At 46.1% G+C, this 17,859-nt stretch overlaps 3 protein-coding genes across 4 annotated transcripts; 1 reads left to right on the top strand and 2 right to left on the bottom strand.

Moving 5' to 3' along the window:
- Window positions 1-124: 124 nt before the first annotated feature.
- LOC120818930 (CD63 antigen-like) lies at window positions 125-3,606 on the bottom strand. The gene is made up of 8 exons (XM_078103462.1): window positions 3,297-3,606; window positions 2,413-3,217; window positions 2,027-2,215; window positions 1,846-1,920; window positions 1,636-1,737; window positions 1,018-1,155; window positions 842-925; window positions 125-487 (listed from the first exon to the last, which is right to left on the bottom strand). The coding sequence occupies exons 2-8, from the start codon at window positions 2,467-2,469 to the stop codon at window positions 416-418; spliced, it is 717 nt and encodes a 238-aa protein (XP_077959588.1). The 5' UTR covers window positions 2,470-3,217; window positions 3,297-3,606; the 3' UTR covers window positions 125-415.
- A 1,468-nt stretch (window positions 3,607-5,074) lies between these two features.
- On the top strand, window positions 5,075-12,067 carry LOC120818925 (myosin light chain kinase, smooth muscle). Of its 2 annotated transcripts, none has more exons than XM_040175823.2 (18): window positions 5,075-5,426; window positions 5,820-5,987; window positions 6,603-6,749; window positions 6,866-7,018; window positions 7,135-7,269; window positions 7,573-7,614; window positions 7,699-7,829; window positions 7,931-8,087; window positions 8,182-8,490; window positions 8,570-8,672; window positions 8,823-9,026; window positions 9,195-9,412; window positions 9,762-9,885; window positions 10,151-10,303; window positions 10,519-10,648; window positions 10,796-10,877; window positions 11,062-11,202; window positions 11,414-12,067. In XM_040175823.2, the coding sequence occupies exons 1-18, from the start codon at window positions 5,186-5,188 to the stop codon at window positions 11,617-11,619; spliced, it is 2,844 nt and encodes a 947-aa protein (XP_040031757.2). In that variant the 5' UTR covers window positions 5,075-5,185; the 3' UTR covers window positions 11,620-12,067. The 2 variants fall into 2 exon arrangements, with proteins under 2 accessions (XP_040031757.2, XP_040031758.2); XM_040175824.2 differs by having other exon boundaries at window positions 5,288-5,426; window positions 5,713-5,987.
- Window positions 12,068-12,266: 199 nt separating this feature from the next.
- On the bottom strand, window positions 12,267-17,549 carry coasy (CoA synthase). The gene is made up of 10 exons (XM_040175826.2): window positions 17,259-17,549; window positions 15,550-16,291; window positions 15,203-15,417; window positions 14,830-14,961; window positions 14,050-14,239; window positions 13,816-13,880; window positions 13,646-13,730; window positions 13,362-13,459; window positions 13,105-13,251; window positions 12,267-12,992 (listed from the first exon to the last, which is right to left on the bottom strand). The coding sequence occupies exons 2-10, from the start codon at window positions 16,250-16,252 to the stop codon at window positions 12,912-12,914; spliced, it is 1,716 nt and encodes a 571-aa protein (XP_040031760.2). The 5' UTR covers window positions 16,253-16,291; window positions 17,259-17,549; the 3' UTR covers window positions 12,267-12,911.
- Window positions 17,550-17,859: the final 310 nt, after the last annotated feature.

A 17,859-nucleotide genomic window follows, 5' to 3' on the forward strand; every position in this document is an offset into this window, starting at 1 on the left:
ACTCAAAGAATACTATTAATACCGACTACATTTTCTCATTAGGTCCTTTTCTATTGTCTTGTAAAATATAGTTGGACCTTTTCTGGTCAAATAGTGGTTAAACATGCACATTGAACCTCTCAACCAGAATGTATCAAGCATTTATTGAAAATATTCCCAGTAACATGAAATTTAAATATTATGACATGCCATTAAAGACCAAAAATATTTCCATTTGTGAGTGAGAAACGCACAGCAAACACAAAGCAATAATTATCCATTTGTTTCAAACATATGAGAGATGATCATGATGACATGATCATAAGAACTACATGTGTAATCTTTTTTTCAAATTTGAGAAAGAACAGGCTGGAAATGCAGATTAAAAAAGCATCAGTGGAGCAAGAAGTTGGCTGTGCTTTTCCGGGACGAGGCTTCAGCTCATGTTTTCGTAGCTTTTTTGCTTCATGCTCATACTGAAGCACACCCCCACCAGTACTCCGAGAATCTGTAACAGGTAAAAAGGTTAGAAGTTACTAGCAGCAAATTAACTCAAAGACGGGTCAGAGAGGTTCTACTCTTTCTCGGTGAAATCAAATTAATTCCAGACTCCACCACCTGGGGCAAACAGGATGAGATAGGCTGCATTATTATTCACGCCATTACTTTTCAAATGTCTGCATTACCATTGCTTACTTGCATATTTTAAAATTGTTTCAAAACTGCATACAGATTATTTTGTAAATGACTAAATCATACACGAAAATAAATGGGATGTCTTTTTTTGATATATATGTATAAAGTTTGGACAAACCTATTGTCCAACCTTTTGACTGGTATGGTATCTGCTTTATTTAAATACCTCTGAGATTCCAAGAACAACGCAGACAATAGCAACCCACAGCAGGTTTTTCATCATAAAGAGGGCGATGTTCTTGACACAACCCTGAGGAGGAGGACACGCTTGTGAAATTCTCCATTTGCTCATAGAAATCACATGAAATGGCGGAGAACTTGACATTTGATTTCCCGACAGACCTTTGAGTGTGCGTTCTCCTTGTTCTCTCCGCAGTGCTCGCTCTTCACCACGCAGCAAGAATCTGGCACGGCGTCGTGGTTTGTCCAGCTGACGCTGGTGGACCAGTCGCCGGGGCCGTCTGCACCACAGCACTTGAACTGTAACATAAGGACACAACACGAGGCCACCGCTAGTGTTTTTGGAGTCGTCTTTACGCCGTTATCAAAGCAACTCAAAGAACATGTTGGCATGTAAAAAGAGGGGAGAGATAATAATTTCCTCCACTGTTTATCAGGTGTAAATTCAATAAAAGTGGGTATTCCACAAGTGTCAATAGATGGGGATTTTAATTATATTTATTTAATTACAGATACCACAATTACACTATTTGTGGTATTCTTCAATGTAACCGCTTCTCCAACAATTTTCTATTAGCTGAATAGTTTTGCTTTAATAAGGTGGAAAATACTAGACTTGAAGGCGCCGGGTCATAGCTAACAATGCTAACAACGCTAACTGGAGTAAAATTATGACAAGCGTGCTGTTGATAGACGCTTAGAGTGTTTATGTCCCATGGTAGATGTTACCTCTCTACAGTCTTTCAATGCAAATACAAAACAGTCATATCTGCCGGTCACCTTTTGCTGAACTTCGTCAATGGCCTGTCTCTTCTCCGGGCTGAAGTCATGGATCACATTTGGTATTTTGATGTCGAAACTCTTTAGCTTTGCAAGGACAGTCTGCAGGAATAACGATTACAAGGAATGTTTTACGCATGAAAACCAGAGTTTATGCTCTTTGAAGCAATGCAATGTTTTGACCTCCACCTCAGGATTTAAGCGTCTGACCTTTTTGCCGATGAAGTAAAAGGCCGCCCCTGTGACTACCTCCAAAATGATAATGATGACCAGGATGCAGACAAACTAGTTCATAGAGAAACAGAACGATCTACTGAACTGAAAATAATAACATCCACTTTCAATCAAATCAGTTAACAGTCAGTTAATTATAGAGCATTATGTTACGTACACTAGAGACCATAGACCTATTGTTGAAGAATGCCCCCAAATGGCCGAGCAGGGAGACGAGGGTTATAGCAACACCCACTGCAATGAGGACTATGGCGATTTTAGAAAGGCTTTGCATCAGAAAAGTGCCCAATAGCAAGTAGGTTGAGTGCTCCTTTACTCCGATGGCAATCAGGGCGACCCCAGAGACCTGAAAAAAGAAATGGACACAACTAAATCATTGCAAAAACAGAAGATTTTGTCGTAGAACCACAAAATAATGAAAGCTTGTTTTCTTTAATTGTTACACTATTTTTTCCTATTTATTATGAGCATCATCAATGTTATTAATCAACTCGTGTTCCAAACACTTTCATACATTGAGAGAAAATGATCCACGTCACTTACCAGGAAAAGCAAATTGAAGAAAACGAAGCAACATTTGAAGCTGCAAAAGGAGCACATCGTTTGGATATATCCAAGCTTCTACTGTGATAAAAAATAAATTGAACTTAATTTCTTTTTGGATGGAGACAAAGCAGCAGATGTTGCTGAGTGAGAGAGATGCAGACTGTGCACCAACGTGTAATTCAGTAGCGGGTGTCATATGCAAATGAACAGGTAACCAGATCAAATCTCCACTGATATGGAAACAAGGTCCCTGTTACACTCTTTGAAAAGTATCTTTTATGAAGTGTCAAAGTACAATAAAATATGGTTGACTGAATATCAGGTTACAGTCTCCTTATGCTTTACGAATGGAACATGAATGTTGCCTGAATAAAACATTGAATTTAGAGGTTGCTTGAGAGAGTGTACTTCATTTAATATAAAGTAGGATTAAACTGAGAAATGTCCAAATATAAATCCCTTTGACTGTATATACAGTGAAGCTGTCACTGCAACGCGCTGATAAAAACTCCTAATCAGCTCTTCCTTTAAGTCCCACATAAAAACATACGGGAAAAATCTCCCTTCCGTTTCCTTCTGTCGCAGTTCAAAGCGTCTGAGACATCCGCTGGAACTTGCTTCGGGGGCTTCCTCCATCCTTCTGAGGGCCGAGCTCTTCCCCCGGAGCCTCTCCATCCAACATGAGCAGCGGCAGGAAGCCCAAACCCCGGCGCCACGTGCCGGGAAGGGACGGAGGCCTCTGGCTGCACCACGGCGATCTTCCCCCATTCTCCACGTCTCTTTGCATCCACTCACGTAGGCCCTTCGAAGGCACGTGAGGGAAATATCAGGGCAAAGCAGGCGGCAGAAACATGGTTTTACCTTTTATTTGAGTGACATACATAAATGATAATCCGTCACTTATGGCTCCTGCTCTTCTCTGGCACCAAATCTTATCTCCTTGTTCTTATTTGCCTGCAAAGAAATTCACGCAGAAGAGCCAGAAGAGGAATATTTTAAGTGCAGTTTAGGATCGGCTCTCGTGTCATTCATTTTGTTATTTTCCGGGGTTCGTGGAGCTCTGCTGTGGACTTCACCGGGGTCTTAATCTGACTGTCTTCGGTTCGGCCGGCTCATTTCGTGTAGAACCGCGGGAGGGTCCCGTTCCACAGTTTGCAACGTGCATTCGGGTTGCCCTCCCCTCCCTTTGATGGAGTGATGCAGTATGGCATGCGTTTCGAGGGGGTTTGTGGGAACAGGATGAAGCAGTGCCGGCGTGTCTTGAAGTACATCATGGGAAAGGGAAATGATTAGCATAGTGTAGGAAGTCAGTTCCACAGAAAGAGAGAGACAACATTGTTCTTCCCACTTTTTTTGGCTTTTCCTGTTTTGAATTCCACAAGACTTGGTAGAGGCCTTGTATGATTTCCGTTTGATGAGGATAATTATTAAGAACAAAGGTTGGGTTTCTGGGGAACGTTATCAGTTTATTGCAAAATAATGACTTCCAAGGTCCAAATACGGTATCAAAAAAATAAAACTTCCTGCATTTAAGTTGATATAATAGTCTGTGGATCTTTTCACCTTATATGGCTCTTTTAAAGAAATGTGCCAAAGTTGAGAGGACCTGCACCCAGCGGGGGCAGCTGTTTTCTCCAGGGTGATGTCATGCATTTTGAAGCTCTTTCATTTATCATCTCCAGACATTACGGATCCAACTGCTTGTTTAGTTTGCTTGGATGCTGCATTTTCTTTGCATGTGCATTTTTTAAATGAATTATCAGACGGGTAAAACTGCCGCGTTCCCTTACACTGGTCTTATTTACTGCTCAAGCCGCTTGTGTGTAAACTGACTTTATGACTTTTCTCTACTTCCAAGTGGACAGGGCGAGTCCGTCAGCCAGTAAACAGCTTCGCTCCATATCTGGTCCATCAATCAGCCTGCTCTCGGGGGGCCGGGGGACATGTTTGTGGTCTGAAGTAAATGATGTGCCTCCCACCGTATGGCACTACTTACACATTCCAGTCCAAGGGTCTGTGTGCTCACATTCCTGTCCTGACCACTATCGGGGGACAACGCGTCCATCTGAAACCGCAACGCGCAACACGTTTGTTCGCGGGTACATTTTAGAAAACTATATCTTCCACTTTTATTGTAAACACACAATGTTACACAATCATTTGTTTGTCTTAATATCTAATCAGCCACAAATGCATCACCTGTTGCTTAGTTTTGTTCATTTTGAACAAACACACACAATAACAGTCCCTCCCGTTCTTATTAGCACATAAAAAAAAGTTAATAAGCATAATGATATTATAAAAAGTAAAAATGAATAGTCTTAAATTTACAGATGTAGTAGACAAATTTGACGTTTGAATAACGTATTGGTTCAGCTGATTGAGCTTTATAAGTGATATAATTTCACCAACAAAACTAATACTTCCATAAGCACAATAAGAGACAAATGCTCATAGAAGACTATGTAAATAGTGAACTGTCAAAGTCAAAGCACTTGAGTGCTACCTGTATAGTAACTGTATAGTAACAGAGAAAACATCTGTCAACTATCTTCACTTGCTTTGAATGTTGATAAGAGAAAACCAGTCTGCAGTCGACGAACGTGCAACAAAAGGAAAACGAGAGCGCACACTGGCGGCACACCCAGCCAGCCACCATATCTATTCCCATCTAAGTAGAATTAAAGGTGTCACACGGTCCCACCTCCCTTCGAAGAAACTCAAGCCCTGGAAATGAAAAAAAAAATCTCCCTTCAGTGATTTCTCCCCCATGTTGTGTGTCGCACAGCGGCTGATGATCACACACACACACACACACACACACAGAAAGCGGCTCTACAGGCTCCTCTTCATTCCTGTGTTGCCTCTGGCACTGTTGCTCAACCCAACCGAGTGTTTGAATGGAGAGTGTGTTAGCAGAGGGGTAAAATGTCTAAAAAAAGCCAAAAGAACGCGTAAGTGCGTCCTGAGAGGAGGAGCCGTTTTTCCTTTTTCACGAGGAGAGCCAGCAGGTAAAAGATGCTTTTTATACTTTGTCTCTGACGTTTCCTTTATCCACCTCGGCCCCCTCTGTCACTCTTCCAGAGAGGCTGTTGTTGTCTCTCCTCGCACGTTTCCTGACTCTCCCCTTTGCTTGTTTTCCATGGAATGTGTCTCTCTCCCTCCGTTCTCCCATGTGCATCGGGCCGGCGGGAGCCCGGACATGTGTGCTTTTAATTGCCGTTCCGATAATAAAAAATAAAAAAAAGACCCTTTTCCTGGGAACTGACGGGGGCCGAGGGTGGGTCGTGATTTCAGAGGCTCCTCCTGTCGGCACGTGCGAATGCATGAGCTTTACAGTCCGAGCCCACCGCAGAGGGGAGGCGCAGGCCTGACTGATGGGTGGCTGTTCCACTTCTACTCAGTGATGGATCCGGAAGGCGGGAACCCAAAGACCTTCGTGTCTACTTTTCGTTTGGCCCTCAAGCCTCAGGCCAGAAGGGCCCGCGTGGAGACGCGAAGAGAAGATGGACCGGAGGCCACTAAAGGGACGTCCGCGGGAAACGAAAAACTGGGAGTCTCATCAGCAGCAGGTAAAGACCCGGAGAACAGGTGAAAAGTGGCCTTTTTGATGTGTGCTGGAATCTATTTATAACGTTTGCCAAACTTGCACCTCTTCTCAAGCCTCATTTCCCTGCAGCCCTGATGCTTCCTCTCACGTCTGTAACTCGAGTCCTTGCGGACATTGCGAGAGTGAATCAGGGGAACCACAAATACTGGGAAAGGTTATACTGCACACGTATGTTACAGTTAGCCCCGATATTAGCGAGGGAGCGGCACTACATGTCACACGATTATTCCTATATATCTTTTTACTTGTAGTTCCCGCTGTCAGAAATATCTTGGAGGCACTCGTGGGAGTGACATACAAACATGTTGAGATGGGAAAGTCTCGCAAACACCACTAACTGGACTAACCAACGCAGCAGATACAGCGCCGAGTAACTGATTAACCTGAACACGATGCTGCTCTGCCTGGAGGCAAAGCAGAGGGGGGAGGGGGATGAACAAACATATTGGCCTCCACATGACGGGGCATTTGAAGTCTGTCTACTCTTTGATCGGTTTCATAACGTCTGATGACTTCTCCGCGTGGTCGGCAAAAAATCAAGCCCTGTTCCTCCCTCTACCCCTCCCCCTCCGCTCAGGCTCCAGGCCGGCAAACGTCCAGGCGCTCGCGGCGCCTCACTTCAGCGAAGCCCTCCGGGAGTGTTCAGTCCGCGAAGGAAGGGATGCTTCTTTTCAAGGTGTCGTCACGGGAAGTCGACCTCTGAGCGTTTCCTGGCTGCACAATGGTGAGTGTGCGATTACCAAAACGAATGTCCCCCTCCCCCCCCCCCCATCACGAGGAAGGGTCGAGCCAAAAAGGTCCCGCGTTCAGAAGGCTGTTCGATACTACTCCTTTTCGTAGGGAAGAGGGTGCGCTCGAGAAATACTTCCTTCCAAAATGGCGTCGCCAGTCTGACTCTGACGCAGTGCTCACGTGGCGATGCCGGGACGTACACCTGCGAGGCCGAGAATACCGCCGGGAAGCGGTCGAGCAGCGCCGTGTTACATATCACAGGTAAAGCACGGTAAAACCTCACCTCACACACACATGAAACACAACCTGTCCTTGAAGGGATGGCATTTACCTGATCTGTGTACAGTAAACTGTTTCTTCTTGGTTTCTGATAACAGAAACAAATAAAATCCTCGGAATGAGCAGCCGTGACCTGCACAGTGAAGCCACATGCCGGCTTGGGTCACCCGAAAGCATTGAATTATCTTCAGCTTCTGAGGAGAGACGCCGGCGCAGTGAGGAAGAAGACAAAGGTACATTATTATTATTATTTTAAGCTCACTGTTTTTAAATCACACTTCCTGTCTTTCTGCTTTTCTTCTTACGAACATAAAATGTCTGTACAAATAATGTAAATGAATCAGTTTGATTTAAATGACACACATTTTGTGTGCACATGAGCGGATCCTCCCTTGTCATTCGAGAGTTGTGCATTGGCACTCTGTTGAGTTCACTGCCCCTGCAACCAAACATGACTGCTCACATGTGATTGGTCAGATGCATCTTAAACCTGCCCATAGTGGCAAACACACCTATAAATCCACTTTCTTCTTCAGCGTCTGCTGCACACCTTCAAACAAAAGTCTCCTCTCGTGCAGGTGAGTCGGGAGCAGCGTGTAAAGCGTGACATTCATTGCGCTTCGTGTTGTTGCTGTTAAAAAAACAGTTCTGCTTCCCTCCAGGACCTCCTGTGGAGTTTGTAGACCCGCCGGAGCAGGTGGAGGTTCGAGTCGGGGAGCAGGCCCGACTACGCTGCGCGTTCAAGAGCAGCTCCGTCCCCGTGGCCTGCTGCTGGATTTACAAAAAAAACAAGGTGATACCAGTCCCCGTGCTTGTTGTAGTGGTTGGATGCGTTGCATTGGATTCTCACATTGATATTTTCCTTGGCATGTGCCTCCTCCTCCTCCTCCTCAGGTGGTGGCCGCGGGGCCGAGGATCTCCGTCCAGAGCAGTGAGACGCAGAGCGTCGTGGAGATCTCGCGGGCCTGCCCGGAGGACACCGGCTCGTACACTGTCGTAGTGCGAACCGTGCACGGCTCCGCCCAGCACACCATCCCGCTCAGCGTCATTGGTAAGACTGGCTTTGGACTGGCGTGAGTGCAGGTGAAACCTTCCGAAAAAAAGAGGCCCAAATGGTGCTAGTTAGTTCTTGGATTTACCCTCAGACCGGCCCGCCCCACCAGCATCCCAACCCGTCGTTTCCCAGCTGTGCACCGAGTCGCTGGTCCTCTCCTGGACGGGTCCCAGCTACGACGGAGGCACGGCCGTGCTGGGATACAAGGTGGAGGTCCGGGAGGAGCAGGACGAGCCCGAGAGCTGGACCGTGGCAACCAGTCTTTGTAAAAACACATCCTACCACATCCGCTCGGGCCTCAGGCCTCTGGGTAGGTACCGCTTCCGCGTCAGAGCCTACAACGCCGCAGGGGTCAGCGAACCAAGCCAGGAGTCCCAGTGGGTCACGATGGCGACTAAAAGTAAGAATAAAATTGTGTATGTATAAAATGTTTGCATGGATTGATGTGGTTTTGTTTACATGAGTGTATTTTATGTTAGAAGAAGAAAAGAAGAAGGAAGAGTCCGAGTCGTACATCACAGTGACCATTGACACCAAAAACAAGGTCAAAGACTTCTACAATGTGCATGAGAAGCTGGGAGTGTAAGCATGGACTTAGTATTTCAAAAAAACTTAACAGTTTTACAATACAGTCGGACAGTACAGTATTTATTTTAATTTTTTCAAATGAATTGATAACTGCCGTTGAGGTAAAGTTTTGTTTTTTGTTTTTTTTGGCTTGGACATTTCCAGTGGAAAGTTTGGCCAGGTGTTCCGGATGTCCCACAAAGAAACTGGTCACGTGGTCGCGGGGAAGTTCTACCGAGCCCGAACCTCCAAGGAGAGAGCCGCTGCTCGCAAAGAGATGGCGCTGATGAACCGTCTTCACCACCCGAAGCTGGTCCAGTGCCTGGCTGCCTTTGAAACGCGCCCCGAGGTGGTCATGGTCTTGGAGTAGTAAGTAATGGAGGAGTGGAAAGGCGACTTTGATCTGGTTTCATCTGCCTATGATGCAAGGTGGTTGCTGCGGATGCATGTTTTTAATTGTGGTACAAGGTTCTGTCCAATTTGCCGGATTCTACATTTGACTGCAGCAATAGTGAGTGGCTTATTTTCTCTGCCCAGTATCGCAGGCGGGGAGCTCTTTGAGCGCATCGTCGACGACAACTTTGAGCACACGGAGCCCACCAGCGCCCGCTACATGCAGCAGATCCTGGAGGGCATGCAGTACGTTCACAAGCAGAACATCGTCCACCTGGACCTCAAACCGGAGAACATCGTCTGTGTGGACACCACTGGTACTCGGATCAAGATCATAGACTTTGGCTTGGCCAGTGAACTGGGTGAGTTGGCCCAGATTTGTAGAAAGGGTCTAAAGTCTTAACGGGCCATTTTCATTTTCAATTTTTGTGATTTCTCGAACCCCTGAATGCAAGTGTCTCGAAAAGGTCAACACTGGGTCACTCGTTTTAATTCATGGAGAAAAGGAAGCAAAGATAACATCAAGGCGTATCTTCCGAATTCCTATATACGCACAGAGTCTTTAAATACACAAACATTTCGACTCCAATCCGATCCGGGAAGTTCATTTGGTAACGTTCCATTAACTGCCTCTCCAGACTCGACTCGCCTATTTAGAGATGACTGCCGGCATGCAGGGTGATATTATACGTTGATTTGCATGTTTTTCAGAGAAGGGAAAACCTTTACTGGTGATGCACGGCACGCCGGAGTTTGTGGCCCCCGAAGTGATCGGCTATGAGCCTGTGGGGCTGGAGACCGACATGTGGAGCATCGGAGTCATCTGCTTCATCTTGTAAGTTGAAGAAAGGCTGTGGTGGTTGTTGTGGGCGACCAAAGTTAACACAAATGAAACAGTGGATACGGTGGATGTTTGGCCAAGTGTGGGACAAACAAAAGAACTTGAATTCACATACATGGTGGTTCTGGTGCCACCTTCTGTTGGCGGTTAATTACTACAATCTCTCCACAGCAACATTGGAATTCCGAACTAATAGGTACAAATATGTTCTCTACTATGACAGAATATATTTTAATTTTGGAATTGTTCTGCGATTTAGGCTCAGTGGAGAATCTCCCTTCCAGGGGAACAACGATAATGAGACTTTGGCTCTTGTGACTGCCGCCCAATTTGAGTTTGACCAGGAGAGTTTTGAGGACATCTCTGATGATGCTAAAGACTTTATCGGAAACCTCCTGAAGAAAGACCGCAGGTTGGTCCGTTTGCCCTCTTTATCTTTTTTTTACGATTACAACCTAATATGATGAATGTGCTCACAAACCGCTTGGATTAAAGTACCCAGAACTATGAGTATTCTCTCCAGCAGATAATGTTTCAGCACTTATGAGCACAGTCTATGTGACGTTTCCAACCATCTGCCAAAAAAGCGTGTTGGCACGTTCTACAGCCTTTTGCTTCTCCCTGTAGATGCAGGTTGTCCTGTGCCGAGGCCCTCGCCCACCCTTGGATGGCCTCTTTCACCCCGATGAACCGCAGACCCACCAAGTCCCTCAATAAGGGGAAGATGAAACGCTTTCTGGCCAGGCGCAAGTGGAAGGTAATGCTGTGGCTGATGGATGAACCATTTTCTTATCAATGGCTCCCTGGGATGAACTTTCAATCCTTTGTCCCATTTAGACCTCAAGCTTGGTTAGTGTGGTTTGTCATCCAGTGCCATTTGTCTTTTTTTTTTTTTTACTTCCAGAAAACTGGTAAGGCTGTTTTGGCCCTGCAGCGGATGGCTAATCTCTCAAACAGGCCAGACTCTCCTGGCAGCTCCTCAGAGGGTAAGACCGATAAAAAGACACACACACACACACACACACACACACACACTGCCCTCCAATGTCCTGGGGCAACATGCATATGGCAGATGACTCAGTTTCCGATTGTCACTTCACGTTTACCCTTTTGTGATCTGCAAAGCCTCGTTTCTGTTTTTATTCTTCATCATCGTCCCCTCTCATGCAGAGCCAGGCTGGAGCCAAGAGGCAGAGGAGGCCATCCAGTCTCTGGATAAGCAGCTTCAGAGGGAGCCTCGCTTCCAGCAGGTCCTGAAGGACGCCACCCTGCCCAGAGGAGGGACGGCTCGGCTTACGTGCCTCGTCAACGGTACAGTGTGACACTGACGTGGTGTTTTTCATTTAAATGAAGGAAAATGTGGTCTGAAAGGCTGTGATTATAGAAATGGACCTTAACGGCAAACTGCTCCCTTTAAACTTAGTTTAGAACAGCTTCATACAAACAATTTTTTATAGAATATTGAACCTCTGGATTTTATGCTTCTGATTTATGAAATGTTTAATTTTTATCTCAATCCCAGGTTACCCGCGGCCGGAAACTAAGTGGCTGCAGAATGAGAAGCCGGTATCCGGGTCGTGCAGAGCGACCGTGGAGCAGCACGAAGACGGGCTCTGCTCTCTGGTTCTGGCCGAGCTGCAGGCGTCTGACTCGGGGGTTTATGTGTGCAGGGCCAGCAACCCGCTGGGGGAAGCAATGTGCTCGGCCAAACTGACAGTGGAGATGTGACAGTTCCTTCATTCGCAAAAGGAGACTCGTGGGGGGGGGGGGGGGGGGGGGCCTGGATTCGGTCCGTTGTTCACTAGCACATAAAAGGCTGAATAAACATAATTTAAAGTCAAAAGGTCCACTTCATCATGCGGGTCTGATAACGGGGGTTCAGACACCCAGAAATCTTTTTTTTTAGCATCCAGCTACTCGTGCGAATGAGTAGTTTGCATGTTAAGCGATCAATGTACAGTGTTTTGTTACATAGAAACCAGGCGATATTATGACACGGTCCACTCAAAGTCGCATGAAAATTGTATGTTTTTACACATTTAAAATGTTGTTTATATAACAGTTTTACACCATTAAAGGGTCAACATAGGATATATTTTTGGTGGTTCAAAAATTGTATTTTTACAAAAACCTACATCCCTTAAACTAATGCCAAATAAAGTTTATGGACTCTCAACTCTTCAGTTGCTCTTGAAATTCAGGGGAATATTTAAAAGGAGGGACTGGGTAAAGTATTTTTACAATTGTCAAGTCTCATTTCTCACCACTTTAGCTTTTCCAGATATGCTCCTAAATGAGTGAGCGTGTTCTTGGAGCGTAGTGCAAGATTACAACACACATTTATTGATTTTAAAGTCCGAAAAGAAATATTTCACTGCAGCTTAATACATTCTTTAATTAGTCAATGTACAGTTTTGCTCTCATTATTCCGCACAAGTGTACTGCCATGTGAAAACTGATTACAAAATATTCTAATCTTCACATAAATATAATGTAGCACGTTTAGTAATTTACAATTTCTCACAAAATAATTACACTGAATTTGTTACGATATTCTCCAACCCCAAAACGACAATGCAATCTTATGATTTAACAGTAACAACTAGTACAGTTAAGGTTATGGTACCTTTTTTGCTCTTACAATTTAATTTGTTTATGGTACATTCATGTTAATTATACTTCAAGAGCACAATCTACCCACAATATAAGACTTTGTAGAGGTCTTTATTTTAAAAAAGCATGCCATTCATAGAAAAACAAACTTTCCATTCTAATGATTTGACTAAATTTAATCCCACTCATGAATTCGAGCTTTCAACATTTTTGTTGGGGATAGATTATCACAATCTCCAATTTTCCTTAATCCATTAGTTTGAACTAAGCACGTGAACATAAAACTAGTTTTAAAAACCTGTGGAAACTCATTCAGGCACCGGGTCTTTGTACACGAAGCCAGAAAGCCCGTCGGGCTGCACCGGCACAAAGGTCTCCTGCGGATCAGTCACTTGTGTGTGCACGGCTCACTGCCGAGACGATGTGGACACGTGTCCCTCTGGTTTCAGCTGTATCCTCTTTTGAAGGAGATTCCAAGCTTTTAGTACCTTCAAAATAAAAGCGGGTTGCTGGAGTGAAAACATTTTTACTCAAGCATCATACGTTTTCATGCCGTGCAGACGTGTAGCCCCTCCGCTAAAGGCCTGCCAAGTCTCTGACCTGTTTCCGCGTGACCTCTGGCTCCCACAGCGTGCTCAGGACCACGTTGGCATGCGCCACTTGCTCGCCGTTGGACCACTGGCTCCGCAGACGGCGCAGGGCATCTTCTGTGGTCAAACCGTCTCGCTCCGATATCCTTACCACCGCCTGACAGGGAGCGGTGAATTACGATTACAAGTTGAAGTGTTTATCGTGTTAAAGCCGGTGTGTGAAGCATCCCATTGTTGCCTTGAGGTCTGCGAGCCGAAGCATATTACCTCCTCCTCAGGGATGACAGTGACCCAGACCTCGTGCACCATGCGCGCCCAGCCGGCCTCCTGGAGAACAGCCGCATCCAACACGCACACCTGCTCGCCTGCAAAACGATCACACGGTGTGTGTGTGTGTGTGTGTGTGTGTGTTTGTGTACACGTGACACAGTGGGAGAAAGGTTGGGGAAGGAAACGAGATGGATGAGCAACACGGGACGGAAAACACAACCTATTTCCTCGAATACATGCTGAGTTCTAAGATTAATAGATTTAAGAGGTTCATAGAATACCTTCCTCTCTGGCTCGGCTGATTCTTTTCTCCACCAGAAGTGCGATCTCCGGCCACACAATGTCTGTTAGGGCTTTTAACCGCTCCTGCGTAAAAAAAAAAACCCAGGACCTTTGATGACCTGTCTGTACTCAGTGGTTTGTTCCATGTGTTGTACATTTGTCCAATTACCTGGTTTCCAAAAACCTTTCCTCCTAAAGCACGTCTGTTGATGGTTTTATCTTCGTTCAGAAGATCTAAAAAGAGACAAAAGGAAAATGCAGCATAACATTTAACATAAAAATAAGAATGCAAAGATGGTACCATGGTCTTAGATCCATGATTTGCGTGTGAGATTGAGACAGGAGATGAAACAGCTTTGACCACAGCACAAATCTGTCCCAATGCACACAAAGGGTTCCTCACCCGACCCAAATTCCTCCAGCACTCTGTGATAGGCGCCGGTGCCCGCCTGGTACACCTCATGGCCCAGCTTGTCACAGTCGATCCGGTCGGCACCCAAAGCCTCCATCTGCCGGGCGATGGAGCTCTTCCCGCTGCCGCTGCCTCCGGTCAGGCCGATGACGTACGGGCGCGGAGCGAGGTGGGACGTGTCCTAGTGCGGAGTAAAGAGGAGACCCACGGGTGAGGAGATCAGACAACACTGCAGCGCTGTGCAGATGTTGGCAGGGTAAGAGTTGGGTGGAATGGGATGATGGGACGTTAACACAGCTACTGAAACCAGTCGGGCCTGCTCAGAGCTGCTCTCGGTGCTCGCTGCACGAGAGCTCACTGTTCCTCTGATAACAGAATCAGTGGTTTCTAGCCAAAGAACATGCGCAAATAATAGCGTTCATTTCAGGTCATTTCTTTTTCTGCGAACAGGTCGACTAATAAAGTGGTCGTCATTCTGCGCTCAGCACTTTAAAAAGACAATGAACTTTGGCCTAAGCTGGAAAGAAAAGCGGTTACTTTTTGACTTGAATAACGAGGCTCATTTTCAGTTAAACATTAAGAGGTTGCTCAAGAGGGACCTGTGTGTTCTGTATGGAACATTCTCATCTGCTCAAAGGCTGCGACAAGACGAGCTACGCGTTGTGCTTCAGTGAGTGAAAAAAAAAAAAGGTCAACAGGAAGGAAAGGTACTTCATCTTTATGCATTTAATATATCTAATAGTTTTCTATTAATTTCTTTGAATTACCTACTTTAGGTGGGGTGAGGAGGGTGCCCAGGAGTCGAGATCGTAGACTGGAGGAGCTGATCTTCTCCTCTTCAGTCTCCGAGTGGTGGGCATCTTTAAGCAACTGGATTTCGTGGAGGACGAGCGGAGGAAAACCCTGTTTTAGGAAGCAGAGAACACAAAAAATATGTACACGCGGACTAGGATCTGGAAAAACGGATGGATTAAAATAGTTATTAATTAGAATTCTGTCATAGACAATAGTTATACTTCTATTAAAGACAATAACAACAACACAAATAGCTCAGTATAATTAATTTGGTCACTTTTTGTTTGCGCGATTGAAGTATTCAAAAACAGGAAAATACGGGACCCGCATCTGCAACTTCCCGACTTACGTTCTCAATGCGTTTCTTGTTGACGGCCTCGCCTCCCCTTCTGGTCTCCTCGCTGACCACGATGCACTGCAGCAAGGGGTCCACCACAGAAACTCCATAGGGGTCTTCAAGGGGCATGATCTTCACCTGCAGTGAGGGTTTGATGTCCTGCAGGAACTCCTGTACTCTCTGGGCCCGCAGAGCGTACGGCTCCACCAGCTCCCTCAGCACTTTCTCTTAAGCGGAGGAAAAAAAAAAAAAAAAAAAAAAGAATGTTAGGGAGGTGCTGCCTTCAGATTGTGGACCGTGGAAAATATCGCAGGAATACGCACTCCTAAAATAGAATTCAAGAAAAAAGGACGACTCACTTTTAAGCATCGCTCGGTCACACACACACACGAGGAACCTCCTGCTGGCCAGCAGGCAGGAGATGTTGAGCAGCGTCCGGTGGGCCCCGTGGAGACGGTCAAACGTGCCCCCCACCACCACGTCACTGTAGGTCTGCAGGACCTCTGCCTTTTCTTCCGGCTCTTGTGGCCCGTCCTCGTTCTCCTGCAGCTCTGCGAGCTGCGGGTGGAGCAGCACGGAGGGCAGGCCCGGGCTGCAGACGTAGCAGTGGCCCGTGTAGCTCTGCAGACACTGCGTGACCTGACGGGACTGACCCGGGTCCTGCAGGGGGAAGTCTGTCAGCACCACCTCCGGGGAGTGAGACAGAGATTGCGGCGTGGGGAAGGGGCAGCAGTTGGGGGCCGCGGTCCCGCCGCACGGGGCCGGCTGAGCGCGGACGTTTGTCAGCAGAACACGAACGTCCAGGTGGCCGCACACGTCGGCGGCGTTGCTGTAAAGGCGGGAAATGATGGTGGACAGGTCCACCGCCGGCGGAATGAAGACTGCCCGAGGCTGGCTCCCGTTTCCCAGGTTAAGCCCCGGGTGGAGGTGGACGTAGAGCGTGCGCTCGACGAGCTGAGCGGCCGAGCTGAGCACCGGGGCGATGCGCAGGGGGAGGGTTTGGAGAGGGGACGTCAGCACAAGGATGCCCGTGCTGAACATGGACATTTTACCGGCTGACATCACAATGAAACCGCAAACGTCACGGTATCTGTCGGCTCACTGGAGGGGAGAGAAAGTGCAAGAAAAGTCCAAAATTAACAATTATCCAATTTTATTGTTGATATCTGCAGTGGGAGATGTTGCTTTGGTGGTGCTATAAAGTCTGAAAAGTTAGAAAACCTTTGATGTTGATAAAATACTTATTGCTTGACATGCAAAGCCTTGTTCTTAAAAAGTACCATTCAAACTACCTCATTAAAAGACTGGCCGAGGATGTGACTGGGAAAGAGTAGACAAGACTGGATCTGCCACACGGCTCACTGGACTTAAAATATAGTGACATACAGATTATATTTTGTCAATTGCATAGACTTGTCGTTTGTAATTGTCCATCCAACCCGATGATGACGTCACTCATTCCGTACACTGTAACGAGCCCACACGATCACATTTACATCTAAAGGAACTTCTCAACTCTTTGGAGGTGAAGTAGCTTCAAACGTGTGCATGACAACTTAAAAAAAAAGTGGTCACGTGATAATTGAGTAAATATCAGAACGTGTGCTTGCGATTAAAGTTATCTCTGCTCCTCATTCAGCTTCCGATCAGATTCCGTTTCATCACCTGACGAAACGGAATCTGATCCACATTTTGTAACTACGACTTCTTGCTAGCCAGCCAGCATTTTGTTTTTTTTCAGCTTTGCAAAAAAACGTTTACAGTTAGAGCGCAGTGCGAAGTGTCACTGATGAACCTTCGAAGTCGTGACGTTAGCTAGCTAGCCACATAGTACGACCATCACATTGCCTGTAAATAACGCACGGAAAATATTCAACAGAGTGAAATTTGAGACGGGTAAAAAATACGTTCCTCGCTGTTAACCGTGATTAGATATAACGCAGCAGTCTGGGTATCATTACAGACAAAATTCGGGACGTCCCGCTTCAACACGGAGCATTTTCAAATTGGGTTAGAAGCGACAATCTGGCACCTAATTAGGCAACCTCGCGATGCAACATAACGTTACCTTTGTGGAAGTGTGGAGCGGATGAATCGCGCACTACAACGTGTGTGTAGAAGTCCAAACATCTACTGAATAAATCCCTTCCCTGATAATCTTCAACGAGGGGCTGTCTTGTCTTGTTCAGTCGGGTCAAAATAGCTGGGAAAAGCGCACCCGCTGGCGAAAGTCACTCACACAGGAACAGCGTTGGGGTGTCACGTGATATGTTGTGTATGCACGCTGATTGGTTTAGAGGGAAAACTGGGACGCCTGGGAAACACAAGCCATTTAAACGGGGAGGAACCCGTCGCTGAATTCATCCTGCAGCTCTCACAGTTGTGACTTTATTTTAGTGCATTAGCACTAAGACTGGTTTTGGGGTTCGGGTCCTTGACTCAACGAATGAATTATATAAAGAACGAATTGCCTGGTGACGAAAGTGTATTTGGAAAGTCCTCTGAACTCTCACGCGTTTTGATTCTCACTTGTTTTCTTTTACAAAAAATGTACAAACTGTACTTTATTCTATTGTAACACCTGTAAAGATAAGACAATCTCACTAATTGCTCCCCCACAGATCTAACAAATGATATCCTAACCAGATGAGGTTCAATCAAACAGCAGG

This window comes from Gasterosteus aculeatus, chromosome 5 (assembly GCF_964276395.1).
Source record: "Gasterosteus aculeatus chromosome 5, fGasAcu3.hap1.1, whole genome shotgun sequence".
NCBI classification, from domain to species: Eukaryota; Metazoa; Chordata; class Actinopteri; order Perciformes; family Gasterosteidae; genus Gasterosteus; species Gasterosteus aculeatus.

What these genes read in the sequence shown, in the direction of transcription:
- LOC120818930 (XM_078103462.1), bottom strand. Translation starts at nt 2,469, where the DNA reads ATGTGCTCCTTTTGCAGCTTCAAATGTTGCTTCGTTTTCTTCAATTTG. An exon ending in AGGAGAACGCACACTCAAAG is followed by an intron (nt 926 to 1,017) that starts GTCTGTCGGGAA and finishes CCTCCTCCTCAG; the next exon opens with GGTTGTGTCAAGAACATCGC. An exon ending in TTGTTCTTGGAATCTCAGAG is followed by an intron (nt 488 to 841) that starts GTATTTAAATAA and finishes TACCTGTTACAG; the next exon opens with ATTCTCGGAGTACTGGTGGG.
- LOC120818925 (XM_040175823.2), top strand. Translation starts at nt 5,186, where the DNA reads ATGTTGTGTGTCGCACAGCGGCTGATGATCACACACACACACACACAC. An exon ending in CGCCGTGTTACATATCACAG is followed by an intron (nt 7,019 to 7,134) that starts GTAAAGCACGGT and finishes TTCTGATAACAG; the next exon opens with AAACAAATAAAATCCTCGGA. An exon ending in GGTCACGATGGCGACTAAAA is followed by an intron (nt 8,491 to 8,569) that starts GTAAGAATAAAA and finishes ATTTTATGTTAG; the next exon opens with AAGAAGAAAAGAAGAAGGAA.
- coasy (XM_040175826.2), bottom strand. Translation starts at nt 16,252, where the DNA reads ATGTCAGCCGGTAAAATGTCCATGTTCAGCACGGGCATCCTTGTGCTG. An exon ending in ACAAGAAACGCATTGAGAAC is followed by an intron (nt 14,962 to 15,202) that starts GTAAGTCGGGAA and finishes TTCCTAAAACAG; the next exon opens with GGTTTTCCTCCGCTCGTCCT. An exon ending in CTGTCATCCCTGAGGAGGAG is followed by an intron (nt 13,252 to 13,361) that starts GTAATATGCTTC and finishes GCTCCCTGTCAG; the next exon opens with GCGGTGGTAAGGATATCGGA.